This window comes from Curcuma longa, chromosome 21 (assembly GCF_044706935.1).
Source record: "Curcuma longa cultivar G26 ecotype Majalengka, Jawa Barat chromosome 21, ITB_CL_G26_1.1, whole genome shotgun sequence".
NCBI lineage: Eukaryota > Viridiplantae > Streptophyta > Magnoliopsida > Zingiberales > Zingiberaceae > Curcuma > Curcuma longa.
Window position 1 is genome coordinate 8850395 of NC_133881.1, and position 15296 is coordinate 8865690.

The following is a 15296-nucleotide window of genomic DNA, read 5'->3' on the forward strand; positions in this document are numbered from 1 at the left end:
ATTTTGAAGCAGAGTGCTGTTCTTCTTCCCCGCAGAAGCGTCGCTGTCCAACCCCCTTTGCGTGATAGCGATGCCAGATCTGAGGGCTGATGGTGCCGGGCCGGAGGGCTGCCATCACCGACCACCGACCGCCGCGCGTGGAGAAGGAAGAAGCTGCCACGCCTCTCTATTCTTCTTCCTGAGTGCTCGTCGGCGTGCCTGGTTTCCCATCTGCGTGAGGGTGCTGCTGGAGCCACCAGCCTCATCGCCGGAGATGAAGATCTCGCTGGCCAGATGGTTTCTCCCGGTTGCTTGCAGTGTCGCCAACCAGATAGTTTCACCGACTGCTTGTAGCGTCGTCGACCAAAAGAAACAAAGAGATCGAGCTCTCTCTATTTTTGTGTTGCCGACCGAGAGGAAGAAAACATCCCTATTTTGGATGTTGCCCGTGCCATCCTATTTTGGTTGTGTTGGAGAAGAGTTGGATTGTATTAGGTTTGTTGTCGGAACTCTGTGTAGTCATCGAAAATTATTTTCGATTATTAGACAGATTATTCGGACGCTGCCAATCAATCCCGATCGTCTTACGACCATCCGTTATCTTTCCGAGAGCTTATGAAGCGATCAAAAAATTATTCAATTTATAGAAATTTTTTTTACCATAATCGAAAAGGATTTTCGGCAATTTGTCCGTTATCGGTGGTCAAAGGTTGACCACCGAAAACTACACTGGGAATACGATTCTTAGTGATAGTTAGAAAGCTCCGGAACGATCGCGACAAACGTTATTGCGTGATTTTCGGTATTAGGCTTTTCTCTCGATTCGATCATCATCGATCATCGACTAGTACCGAAGACGATGACGTGATTCGTGGCTTCCAAAGTCATCCAGACGAGAGCTTGGCGTGGATCACCAGTAGAGGCGAGACTTCGACGAGGACCGCTCAATTGATACCAATCCTACTCAAACGTCATCCGCGAGATACGCATTTAGAATGATTTAATATTCTAATTTTTTTTAATTTCCTATCATGCCTTGTACATGTTATTTCCTATTTTTGCATGCGTGTGTTGTTGTAATAATTAGCTGTAATTATTTGTTTATTTCCGCTACGCACGTTTGCGAAACGTGTAAATACGCGTATTGCACCGAGACGATCCCAACAGTGGGAGCATAGTTATCTTCTTGATGTTAGATATATAGATGACATACTCCTCATTGAAAATGATATCCCTTCACTACAGTCTGTGAAGACATAGTTGGGAAATTGTTTCTCAATGAAGGACTTAGGTGAAGCAGCTTACATTCTAGGCATCAAGATCTATAGATATAGATCTTAAAGATTTCTTAGCATAAATCAAAGTGCATACATTAACAAAATATTACATCGTTTTCCATGCATCCAATAAGGAATTTTTGTCGATGTCACATGGTGTGAGTCTTTCGAAGACTCAATGTCTCTCTTCTAAGGAGAAGAGAGACCACATGGATCAGATCCCTTATGCATCTGTTATAGGGTATATCATGTACGTCATGCTATGTACTCACCCCAATATCTTGTATGTGTTGAGCATGAAGAGCAAATATCAGCCAGATTCAGGTGAAAGTCACTGGATAACTGTCAAGAATATTTTTAAGTATTTGCGAAGAATAAAAGATTATTTCTTGACATTTGGGGGTGATGAGGAACTAACTGTAAAGGATTACAGTGATGCAAGCTTCAAAACTGATAAGGATGATTCCAGATCGCATCAAAGTATGTATTTTGCTTGAATAGTGGCGTTGTGAACCGAAAGAGTTCGAAGCAAGATACAGTTGCAGATTCTACAATAGAAGCCGAGTATATTGTTGCGTCTGATGTAGCAAAGGAGGCAATTTGGATTTAAAAGTTTGTTGCAAAGCTTGGGGTGGTTTCTAGCATAGCAGATCCAATAGACCTCTATTGTGATAATAATGGGACTATTGCACAGGTTAAGGAACCTCGCGCTCATTAGCATGTCAAACACATACTACAGCGCTTCCATCTTATTCGAGAAATCATCGATAGAGGATATATGAGGATATGCAGAGTACCGACTGATGCTAATATCGCAGATCCTTTGATCAAGGCTTTGACATAGAGAAAGGATGATGGTTACACTAAGTCACTAAGTATTAGATACTAAAGTGATTGACACTAGTGCTAGTGAGAGATTGTTAATAGTAGTCGTAAAGTCAATTATATGATGATTGACTAGGGACTTTTATATCATATTCTATTATTAATAAAGATAAAGTTTGACTATTATATTTACTTTATGATTGTGCCAAATGACTAAATATAATAATATCCTTGAGTAGTAGATTCTAATCTACATCATATCAATTAGTTGAATTAATAATAAGATGATGTAGAGAACACTACTCTTAACTATTCCTAGTCAAACATTAATATTAAAGGATAATATTAATGCATTGAAACTAGCATGTAGGTCAATTGATGACTTGATCTTACAAGTCACATTGGCACATGAGTATATATTAGAGAATATATACTGACTTGACCCGCCATGAGAAAGTTTCATGGATCGTTATATGAGTGTCATAAACTTTCTTATGTAACTATTAATATGAATAATCCTTAGACCTGAAGTCACTACAGTTTCCTACATAAGAAGTTGTGTACTTTGGTAGGTCAGACGTCACCTATAACAGAGTGGACTATAAAGGTGATCACTGAGTATGCAACGAATTATGAGTGTCATAAACTTTCTCATGTAACTATTAATATGAATAGTCCTTAAACCTGAAGTTACTGCGATTACCTACATAAAGAGTTGTATACTTTAGTAGGTCAAACGTCACCCATAACAGAGTGGACTAAAGGTGATCACTGGGTATGCAACGAATTATGTGGAAGGATGTGAGTGATATAGATGGAATCTATCTCTTCCATATGACTGAAGTGATATCTGTAGGTCCCTTGATCGAGTAGGACTACTAAATATATGGTCATATTCAAATTAGTCAATATGAGATATTGAACTTATTTATTTGAGTGAATCCATTTAAAAATCAAGAAACACAAATATTGATATCATACAAATTTTTTTTCGCATGGTTCACTCGTTGGAATTTTATTTCCACTGCAAATTTTATTGTTTATCGCATAAAATTCCCTACACTCCGTTCTTCTAAAGTTTTTGTGCTAATGTACACAACACTAATATGATAAGTTGTGAGCTTGAAGAAGTACTACAAGAGATGGAAAAGGAACATCCAGCACAATGGAAAAATGTCTATAAGCAATATCTAAATCCCTTAAGGATCCCGACTAAAAAAAATTATTTCTAAAATCTGCAAATTAAAAGGAATTTAAAACTCTGGCTTTGCCAATATAGTGTTAAAGGGCTCTAGTAGCTATCTTAAAAAAAAAACAAATACAAATATCCCATCTCTTGTCTGATAGATCTTCAAAATAGCATATTTCTTTACATCCTATGATCTCCAAAACTGACAGAGTTCTTGGCAATTGTTTGAAACTTTAAGAGCAACTACATCAGGAAAAAAAAATTGAAAGTAAATGGATCAGCTCTCGGAACCAGCAGCATGAAGCCATAAGACAACTTGATCTATCGACGGCCTATTTCGTGGATCAGGGCTGATGCACTTGCAAGCAGTCTCAAGGACTGAAAAAAGCTGCTTATCAGGTGCCTTGTCCCAAATCACAGAGTCGAATATCTGTTCTTTTTTCTCTGTTTTCATTCGAACCACCCATGAAACTAAATCCCTGCACCCTTTTGCCTTGCAAACATCCACAGGCCTCCTACCGGTCAGAAGCTCCAATAAAACTACTCCAAAGCTAAATACATCGCCCTTGAGTGTAGCTATCAACGTCTGGCTGTACTCAGGTGGAATGTACCCTAAGGTTCCAACAAGCTCTGTGGTGACATGAGTGTCGTATGGTAGGATAAGCCTCGACAAACCAAAATCTGCCAAATGAGCTTCAAATTTGTCGTCCAGTAAAATGTTACTGGACTTAACATCTCGGTGGATAATGTTGGGCTGACAAATCTTGTGCAGGTAGGCCAATCCTCTAGCAGATCCCTGAGCAATCTTTAATCTAGTTTCCCATTTGAGCAAGTATCCACCATCAGCTCTTTCATGCAGCCAGTAGTCCAGACTGCCATTTTCCATGTAAGAGTATATAAGTAATCTATCAGTGCCATACCTGCAGTAGCCTTTCAGGGAGACGAGGTTCTCATGCTGAGCCCTAGAGAGTGCTTCCACCTCTGCACGGAATTCACGTTCCATTTGACCACAGTCACCAGAAAGCCTCTTGATTGCAGCTTGAGTACCATCAGGGAGATAAGCCTTGTACACAAGACCAAATCCTCCACAGCCAATTATATTTGATTGATCAAAATTATTTGTAGATTTGAGAAGGTCATTGATTGATAGATCCTTGGTATCGGAGCTTGGAAAAAAAATTACAAGCTTGGAGCCTGAATCAGATTGCATGTGTGAACCATGTTCTTCATCCAACACATCTACTGAAACTCCAGCATCCTTCTTTAACATATTGAACAGAACACCAGCCAAAAGGAATGCAACACCAACCCCAATGCTAACCGTTATTCCAAGTATCCTGTTTCTACCAATCTTATTGCTCACGACCTGAGGAATTAGCCCTAATTGTTGAGTTTTATTACAAGGAGTTGACGATCGACATAGTCCTGAATTACCATCAAAACTTGAGTTGGAAAAACTGAAAAACTGCCCCCCAGTTGGTATATTCCCTTGCAAATTGTTATGGGCTACACTAAACTTAGATAAAAAGTTGAGCTTACTCAAGGATGCAGGAATGGAGCCATGAAGTTGATTGTAGGACAAATCCAATACCTCTAAGTTTGACATCTCAGATAGGGTGTCAGGAATACGTCCAGTGATGCAGTTATTGCTCAAATCTAGGACATGGAGTGCCTTCAAATTCCCAAACTCAGGCCATAACATCCCAGCAAAGCCATTATCATTTAAGTAGAGTGATGGAGGGAAATTTGAAAGTTGATTGTATTGCAAACCAGTTATGCTTTGGTTGCGCTTAACATATAATGGTATGCCAATAGAAATCCCTGCCACCAAGCTACTCGTACTGACAAGACTCTTCAATTGTGTCAAACTCTTTGGAATTTCACCAGTAAGAGAATTGTTTGAGATGTCCAAGTAAATTAGATTGTCAAGCTGCCCGATGAAAGGAGGAATTCCACCAGTTAACTGGTTCCATGACAGATCCAAAACTTGCAATTTCTGGCAATCCCGTAGCCATAGTGGAAACTGACCACTGAGAGCACAGTTGCCAAGAGCAAGGACCTCCAAGTTCTGAAATCTAAGAGGATAATCTGGGAGCTCTTCTCCAAGGAAATTCATGGTGAGAACGAGTGTACTGAGGTTCTTGCACTGCTGGAGAATGCCCAAAGCTGATGATAGGTTATGAAAGCTATTATTAGACACTGAAAGCAACGTAAGAGATGAAAGGTCTTCAAATTCCTGAGGAACTTCACCAGAAAGGCCATTTTTAGCAAGGCTTAAGGTCTTCAACGATTGACACTTGGATAGGCTCACAGGAATTTGACCCGTGAAATGGTTCGAAGCGAGGTCAAGTGAGATAAGGAACTTCATTTTCGAGAAATCAAGGTCAATGGAGCCGGAGAAGGAATTATTTCGCAGATCAAGATCCTTGAGCATTGGACAAAGCTCCAATGAGGGAGGGAGTGTTCCATTGAACAAATTGGAGTGCGCAACCAATTGTTCAAGATCCGGAAGGTTTCCAAACACATCCGGCAGGGAACTGGAGAACCGGTTCCCGGAAGCGATCAATGTCCGAAGGCTGGAAAGCTTGCTCAGACGCTCCCCGAACTGCCCTAAGAAATTGTTCGAGGCTAGCGACAATTTCTCCAACGCAACTAAACCGAAGAGAGGATCCGGGAGATCACTTGAAAAGGAGTTGAAACCGAGGTAGAGCTCCCGCAGAGTCGTGTTGCAGGTCACATCTGCGGTGGGGAGCGGCCCCGAAAAGGAGTTGGCCGACAAATCAAGAACTTGAACTTCAGGGATCCCACAGCAGATGTCAGGCTGAAGCAAGCCCGCCAGGGAGTTGTTGCTGGCATTGAAGAAGGCGAGATGTCTAAGCGCTGCCAGATCAGGGAGAGACCCTTCGAACTTGTTGGAGGAGAGGTTAACGGCCCGGAGCGCCGTCATGCGACCGACGGCAGCGATCGGGCCGGAAAGCGCATTGAGGCTGAGATCGAGAACCTCGAGCCGGTCCAGGAAGGAAAGTGAGCTGGCGAGAACTCCGGTGAGGCCGCGACGGGAGAGGAGAAGCTCCACAATCCGAGCTTGATCACCAGCAGCATCGGAACAGACAACGCCGTCCCAGGAACAGCAAGGCACGTCCTGGGACCAGTTTGAGAGGATCGAACCTTCGGAAAGGTTGCCGGCGAACTCAGCGAGGGCGCGGTAATCCGCGGAGTGACACGACCCCGTCAGGGTCATAGCGGCAGCGAGGGAGTGGGAGAGTGACCCTAGAAGGAACACCCATTTGAGGAAGAATGCGGGTGCAGCCATGGGAGAAACGGCAACAAAGGAAGGGGAAAAGGAGGAGAGTTTAGGGTTTTGAACCTGGCAGGAAAGCGAGATGAGGCATCGAAAGAAGAGAAGGAACGGAGGGAGCTTGTGCATGAAGAAAGGGCTTGTAACACAGAAAAACCCCACCCTCCTCCTGTGCACTGTTTCTTATCTCTGTTCCCTTTTAAACGCTATCTTAGTCAACTTTCTTTTTCTTTGGAAACATCAATTGTTGCGTTGAAAGGTGAGAGAGAGGACCAACGAGTTGAAGCAACAAGCACTAAGATCAAGTGGAAAGAAGGCGAGATGAGGCGAGGACCGACCGGAAATGGAGTGGGCGGTGTGCAAGTCGTCACTCATTTTCTAACGCCTGCTTTTATTAATTGCACTAACTCGGTGGCCTAATGCGGGTGTGCATTTACGTTTTGTTTGAAAAAAAAAAATGTGAGAGATGGAGAGGGGAGAGTTAATAAGAAGAAAAAAATTTTTAATTTTTATTTAGGATAAATTAAATTAAAAAGGAAAAAGAGAAAGAAGAGTATTAAATCATTAGAATTTTTTATATTTCGATTTAAGATATAAGAAAAGAGAAGGAAAATAAAAAAATATATTATTTTTATTTTAAAATATTAATTCTCAAATTAATTTATCTATTTAGATATCTCGTCTTTGTGTCATCGCTTGTCACGTCTGGAGACGATTGCTCGTAAAATTTGAACAGCATCTCTCCTGTAACAATTCAACTTTTCCTAATACATTTTAATATAAAGGCTCACACGACTGATCACTAGTACAATACATGTATATAAATGCTAAACTATATGATAAAGGTCTACACGGCCACAATCCCATACCACAATAACTAAACGAAAATCCACATGACGTAAAAATTTCCACAGATACAAACTCTACCACGAAGCCAAAACATACACACCACAAGACTAAAATAACAAAAACTACGCAAGCGGAATTATGTCAACATCTAAGTCCACAGCTACGATCACAAATCCAACACAAACCAAACCAAATCCCAAATCCCACACATCCAAATATAATGCGAAAATCATACAAAGTAAAACAACTGTATCACTTCTCTTCTTGTGAGATGGGAGGCAATCTGGTAAAACTCCAAGCTCAAGACAATATCCTTATCTGCTACCTGGGGAAAGAAAGGAAACTTCAGGGTCTGGGTGGTAAGTATAAAATACTCAATAGATATTATAGATAGAAGTGCACAACATAAATATATAAACATGGATCTCAAAGAGTGTACAGTCTCTCCAAAGGATACTTAATGAACAAGGTCAATAATACTACATAACATATAATAGATATTATGTATATACAACCAATGCATGTAATGTCACACAATGCAACAAGCATATATTAAACAAGTACAACAACCATACACATAGATGCATTAAATAAACAATTAACAAATAAAGTAAGATAGACTACTAACAAATACATGTACATATACATCACAAGTAACATGCATGATCACTGTCTGCACTCGCCACCCCTAGACACCCACATAAGCAGTGAACTGGGGTGCCAAACAGGATAACTACATACACTCAACATCCCAAACACCCACACAGTGCAGTGAACTGGCACACGATAGGAATCACTCACTCCAACAACAGACCAACTACACGCGAGGGGGAGGGGCAGTATCCTAGAAGAGCTATCTAGCTAGTTCTGGTCACACCCACACAGTGTTATAATGCTCTCACTATACCACTATCAATAATGGTCTAGTGAGAGCCAATAACAATAATATATTATGATATTTAGTTCAACAAGTAACGACTACATCTACCAAGATATACTCAACATCAATCATAATAAGTCAACATAGATTAACAATAAAATAATCAAGATAATTTGAATAATAAGATAAATTCAAAACCAATCAAGATAAATTCTAAAATTAATAATTTAATTATAAAAACTTAAAATTAAATCTTCAAAATTCTTACAATAATTTGTCAAAGTTTAAAAATATAAATTAAAATTTAAATATTAAACATTCAAAATTAAATAATAAAATTAATTATAATCGTGTACCATTTAATTATGAAACAATGAATAATTCTAAGAAATTTTAAATTAAATCTAAAAATTTGAAATTAAATTCTAAAATTTAAGAAAATAATTCTATAAATTTTAACAAACCAAATATAAATCTTAAAAACTTTAATTTAAATAATAAGTTTAATTATCATTAAGTTTCATTTAATTATGGAATATAACGTAAGTTGAATCTAAAATTAAATCCCAATATTTAAAATTTAAAAAAAGATTAAAAATTTAAATTTAAATTTAAAATTAAAATTCAAATTTAAAATTTAAATTTAAAATTTAAAATTTAAATTCAAAATTCAAAAATAATTAAAAAATTAAAATCAAATTAAAGATTTAAATTAAAATTTTAAATAAACATGCTTAAAAGCCATGAACCTAATTGTAATAAAATACTTGTAATTATGAAACTTATTTAAAATATTACCTAATCAAATAAAATTCAAAGTGTGTCAAAGTGGATCGACACATTCGTGGGTCCACATGAAATGTATCAAATTGAGAATTTGATACATTATTAAACATTAAAAATTATTTGACTTGATTGAATCATACATATATATCATGTACATGCATATGCTTTCCTTTATATGCACATAAATACCATGTCATTATATTTATTTATTGCTTAAGCTAGAAAGGTTAGTTAAGGATAAATAACTCGTTGATTGATGTGGTATGCAAGTATACGGACATCGTCAAGTAATAAAAAGATATCAAACCATAGGGACTGTAGAATCAATCACTAAACTATCACAGAAAGAGTTGGAAAATCACGTATTTGAGATTAGTGATGGGAGAAGAGAGAGAAAAATCAAGTACCTGGACCTCAATCCAAAAGAAAATCAACTAATGACAGAATTAGGAAAACGATCCTAGGACTTCAAATTTCTCGAGATTATGGGTGATTGATCATAGATTCCTTATCATTCCTCAATGATTACACAATTCTAGAAATTCTAACCAAAATATCCAATTAGACCTTGTCAGATTTTGTTAAAATTAAATCATGAATCCTCTAATGTTACGATTACTAGTCCGAGATGACACCTAGATAGCCTGATTATAGCTCTCCCGCTGTCACAGGGTACTCGAGCAATACTACTGGTATTCTACCCTCTATCACTGAATACCAAATTAAGGATCCCTTCCTAGTCCTTAAAAGTCGTTAGCTATCCCCTAAGGAAGTTTACCATCATATAAAGATCACTTCGGAAAGTCTGGTTAAAAGCTCTCCTTGTGTCACAAGGCACTCTGGTCATACAATGTAGATACACTCACTAAACTGAATGCGCAGATGGATGCCCTTAGCAAAAGGGTAGAAAACATGAGCGTTGGTAAGGTCAATGCGGTGGCTACACCTTGTGATATCTGTGGGGATTCCAGCCATACACAAGAGGTGTGCCAAGTGGGAGCACTTCAAGCCTAAATTGCTCAATATGAACAGTGTGACGCAGTTGGCACCTACAACCAAAGAAATAATTCGTACTCAAATACTTATAATCCGGGTTGGAGGAATCACCCCAACTTCTCTTACTGCAACAATCAAGGACCTTCCTATCAGAATGCGTCGAAACAAAGTGAGGATGCAACCGACACCCAGAAAATATTAAAAATTCTGGAGCAACTTCAAAGCGACATGGTCAAGATTAATGAGAAACTAGACGACCATGACAAGAGGATGAAGATGCAGGAGACTCAGATTGCTCAGATTAGCTCTTTCCTCTCCTCCAGAACTGTGGGTGCACTCCCGGGCAAACCAGACTTCAACCCCATGGAGCACTGCAAAGCCATAGAGCTTAGGAGCGGACGGACCTTGAAGGATAGAGAACCTCAAGTGACTGCTCCTTTGGAAGGTATCTCCCTCACACCAGCCGCCGTGCAACCTCCTTCCTCAGCACCAATTATTGAAGACACATTGGAGGAAGTTGAGACCGCTACGCCCGCTGAAGCCCCAACGAAGAAATCAAATGTGAGGAACATACCTTTCCCGCAAAGGCTCCTATACAAAGAAAGGGATGAGGAATTTGAGAAGCTTGTACAACAGGGTGAAGGACATCACATTGGACATTCCCCTTCTCAATGCCCTTATCGAGATGCCTAAGTTTGCTAAATTCATTAAGGGGCTTATGTCCACTAAAGATATCACCCGGGCCAAGAATATTGTGGCGCTTACGGAGGAAGTTAGCGCTAAAATTCTGAACAACAAATCTCCTCCAAAGCTCAAGGACCCAGGTAGCTTTATCATTCCATGCAAGATTGGTAATATTTCTATTGGTAGGGCTTTCTGTGATCTTGGAGCAAGCGTCAGTATCATCCCATATGCTACAAGTGAAAAGATGCGGATACACGGATCTCAAGCTTACCACCATGGCCATCCAACTAGCAGACCATTCATGTCGATATCCTATGGGGATAGTTGAAGATGTGCCGGTTGAAGTCGGAGGATTCACAGTCCCAACCGACTTCATTGTGCTTGACATGGAAGAAGATCCGTCTATCCCTATCATCTTGGGAAGGTCATTCCTCGCCACAGCGGAGGCAAAATTGACGTAAAGAATACATAAGTTATCCTTGCAAGTTGGTGATAAAAAAGTTGATTTCAACCTCTCCCTGACTCCAACGCATATTTGCCAGAAAAGCCTCACTGTTGCCGGTTGGATGACATCCAACCGATGAAGAGATCCCAGTACCACCGTACCATGCCGACGAAGGAGCCCGCACCGGCCGGGCAAATAAGGAAGCAAAATACAAAAAGCCAAAAATATAAAGTTCCACCCAGGGGAAGGTTGCGAGAGGGCAACCAATGAACCCTGTACATTAATGAATAAGGGGTCGAGCTAATGACCATAAACAAGCGCTTCTTGGGAGGCAACCCAAGGGTTTCTTACTTAGTTTTCTTTCTTTGTTTCATACATGTACATACTTTCATAGTTTTTGTTTGTTTCAACAGGTTACTAATAAGTTTTCCTATTTTTGCAGGAAATTTTCAAGTCCAAAGGCCAATAAAGCTGGGTCGTGCCTTGAAGGCACGACCGTGCCTTTTACCAGGCACACCCCAGCTTAAGGCCGTGTCCCATGGACACGGCCGTGTCTCCCAACAGAGAGGGGACAGGACCAGGCCGTGCCTCACAGGCACGGTCGTGCTTCTCAACAGAGCGGCGACTCGGTCAAGCCGTGCCTCACAGGCACGGGCGTGCCTGTTCAACCGAGCAGCGACCACACCAGGTCGTGCCTACCAGGCACGGCCGTGTGAGTTTTCCCGAGCCGCGACTAGCTCCACCCGTGTCCTCAGGCACGGGCGTGCCAAAATTCCAAAGAAGCACCTGTCCCAGGCCGTGCCACCAAGGCACGGTCGTGCCTCCCTTTCCCTATAAAAGGCACACGGCCGTGTCTGCCCTAGCACACGGCCGTGCGCCCCAAAAATCTCAGCCGACTTCTTTCCTTTCTCACCTCTTTCGCCTCCCAAACTCCTCTCCAACCCTATTTCTTCACTTCTTTCGCTTTTCCTTCTCTTCTCCACCCTCTCCACCCTCAGATCTACTAAAAAATACCCCAGATTTGCTCCAATCCACTTCTCTTCTTTAGATTTGACATTATGAGTAACATTTTGAAGAGACTTCACAGATCTGGAGGATCCGGCGAAGGAGATGAGCCGGAAAGGAGAAAAGGAAAGGAGCCAGCACGAGAGAAGGCTCCAGCCAAAGGAAAGAGCAAACCAACAGAAAAAGGGAAAAGAAAGGCTACCGAGGAAGTCTCCGACAACAAGTATGGCATCATCTTTCGGAACAACGACCAACGAGCCAGGTATAACTGTTTAGCTTCCTGAAAAAAATTATTTGCTCTCGTTATGTTGATAGTTTTACCATGGAGACTTTAGGAATTAAGGATGATATAGAATGGATGTTGGATAACATTGGTTGGATTGATTTTATGAACTATATTAATTTTTATTGTTGATAATATCTAAGTTTAAATTTTTAAAATTAATTAATTTATTTTTATTAATTAAAAATTTTAAAATTAATTAATTTTTTAAATTTATATTATTAATTAAATATAATTCTAAATTTTTTAATTTATTTAATTTTTAATTGATCAAATTATTTAAGTTTGAATTAACTAAATTATTTAAATTTGAATTAGTCAAATTAGTTATTGGTGGTGCAAGGAGCAGTAGTCTGTCCCCAAAGTTTCGATGTTTGATAATACACTTAGGTTTTGCCAGTTTGACCAAGGGTTGATCCAAATAAGACCTAATATTTGGATGTGAGTGAAGTCTAGCTAAGTTAGTTTGACCAAAAGATTAGCGAGAAGTCCTAGTAAGTTGAACCAGGTAAGAAAGTCCTAGTCTGTTGAATTGAGTAAGGTGAAATCCTAATTGGATGCTAGGCAGGAAAAGTGTTAACTGGAGGCTAGGCGAGGAAATCTTAGTTGGAGGTTGGGCAAAAAAGATCTGGTGAGTGAAGCTAGACAGGAAGTCCTAGTGAGTGAAGCTGGGCAAGGAAGTCCTAACTGGAGGTTAGGTAAGGGAAAGTCCAAACATGTCAAAGATGATCGAATGTTTGATAGGTAAGAAGTCTACCTATAGAAGTGACTAATCCTAATTGGAGGTTAGACAAGGGAAAGTCCAAGTAGGTCACGGATGATCGGATGTTTGGCAGGTAGGAAGTCTACCTTTGGAAGTGATTATTCCTAACTGGAAGTTAGGCACGAATAAGCCTAGTAGGTTAGACGAACTATAGGTGGGCTTAGGTTTCTTGTTTGTTTATATGTCAATCTTGTAGGAATAGGAGCTAAACCAAGCCCGAAAGTCAACTCAGGTCAAAATTGGTTGCCTGATTTCGAGCACGCCTATTAGATCCGAGTAACCGAAATAGTCCAGGCAGCCCAGTGAGGTTTAGGCGCCTGGATTAGGGCAGATCCAGGCGCCCAGACGGTCCAGGTGCCTAGATCAAATGGAATTAGCCCCAATAAAGATCGACGAAACTAGATTAGATTGTATCTGTTCAAGCGCCCGCAAGGGATCTAGGCGCCCGGAGATGTCTTTATGTGGCTATCAACGTGCACCATCAAGGAGACAACTTATTTTACAAATTCTTCATCTTACGGTGTTGTTGAACGCGAATAGAGCCAAGCTTGTGCGATTGGTGATGCTCTAGGAAGGGTGCGTCGCGCTCAAGACTTCCGGATCGGCCTACATGAGTATTCGGTTAACTTTCTTTTAAGTCTTACTATTGTATTTAATTTTATATTAGATTAAACTGTAAGACATGTTTCTCTGTTTCTGAAAAAGTTTCAGAAAGGAGACTAATAGCGGATAAGCGCCTTCCTATATATAAGCCTTGGACATACTAATCCTGGGAGGTTAAGAACCAAGTAAAATTTCGTGTGTCTGAGTGTCTTGTTTTCTAATATCTACTGCTAGTATCTATGTTAGAAATGAACGTACAAAAAAATTGCACTATTCACCTCCTCTAACCCACATACTGGTCCTATAGTTATTTTTAAATTTTCTAAATTATTTGAATTAGAATTAGTCAAATTTATTAATTGTTAATTTTTTAAATTATTTGAATTAGTCAAATTATTTGAATTTATCAAATTAGGTAATTTTAAATTAGTCAAATTTGTTAATTTTAAATTTTTTAAATTATTTAAATTAGTTAAATTATTTAAATTTATCTTTTCTAATTTATTCAAATTTTCAAAATTGTCTAAATTTTCAATAAAAGTAACTCTATCATGCAAAATTCTAAGGATATTTTTGTAAATTAATGTGCTTACCAAATTTGCATCCCCTAATTTCTATTCTAACTCCTTCTTCATCTTCTTCTTCGAGTACCGATTTTTTTAGTTTTGCGTTTCTACACTTAAAGCACATGATGTGCTCTTTATATCGTCGGGCTCCTAACATCGATTGCTACTTTGCCACCTGTGGTGTCGTTTGAGTCTTACGAGTAAGACACTAATTTTTATAATGTCTTCTCTCCCTATATTTAAAACAAATAACAAGTAATTAAAACAAACTTTAACATTTATACCTTGCTCCCCCTCCATCTTTGTCTTCTTGCTTCCATGACGTTTAGTCCAATCAAGAGTAGGCCTGTTCTGATATCAATTGTAGGACCGATGTGTGTGCCAGAGGCGGGTGAATAGTGCTCATTCGTTCTATCAAACACACTTGTAATGGAATTAAACATAGCACAATGGATCCGTAGATTTTATTTGGTTCCTAATTCCCTAGAGTTAGTACATCCAATGTCTATGTACAGGAGACGTCAATCCACTAATGGTCTCCTTTTCAAAATTTTTTCGGAGGAGGAGAAACCTATCTCACAGTCTAAATAATAAATAAAATAAAATAAAAAAGTAAGACAATATTAAAATAACTAAATACTCGTATAGAACTATCTAGAAGTCCTGAGCGCAGTGCACCCTTCCTAGAGCTTCTCCGATCGCACGAGCTAGGCTCCGTTCGTGTTCAACAGCACCATAGGATGAAGAATTAGTAGTGAGTAGTATTCCTTTAATGTTGCACGTTGAGACCCTTATAATGATGCTTCCGAGTGCCTCAAACCGATCTAATTTAATCTGGTTCCGTCGGTATTTAATAAGGCTGATTCTT

At 39.4% G+C, this 15296-nt stretch overlaps 1 protein-coding gene across 1 annotated transcript; it reads right to left on the bottom strand.

Moving 5' to 3' along the window:
* Positions 1 to 3547: 3547 nt before the first annotated feature.
* Positions 3548 to 6583, bottom strand: LOC141815141 (phytosulfokine receptor 1-like). The gene has a single exon (XM_074703081.1). It carries the CDS (start codon positions 6581 to 6583, stop codon positions 3548 to 3550), a length of 3036 nt encoding a protein of 1011 aa, XP_074559182.1.
* Between the last annotated feature and the right edge of the window lie 8713 nt (positions 6584 to 15296).

Coding starts and splice junctions, on each gene's coding strand:
- LOC141815141 (XM_074703081.1), bottom strand. CDS start 6,583: ATGGCTGCACCCGCATTCTTCCTCAAATGGGTGTTCCTTCTAGGGTCA.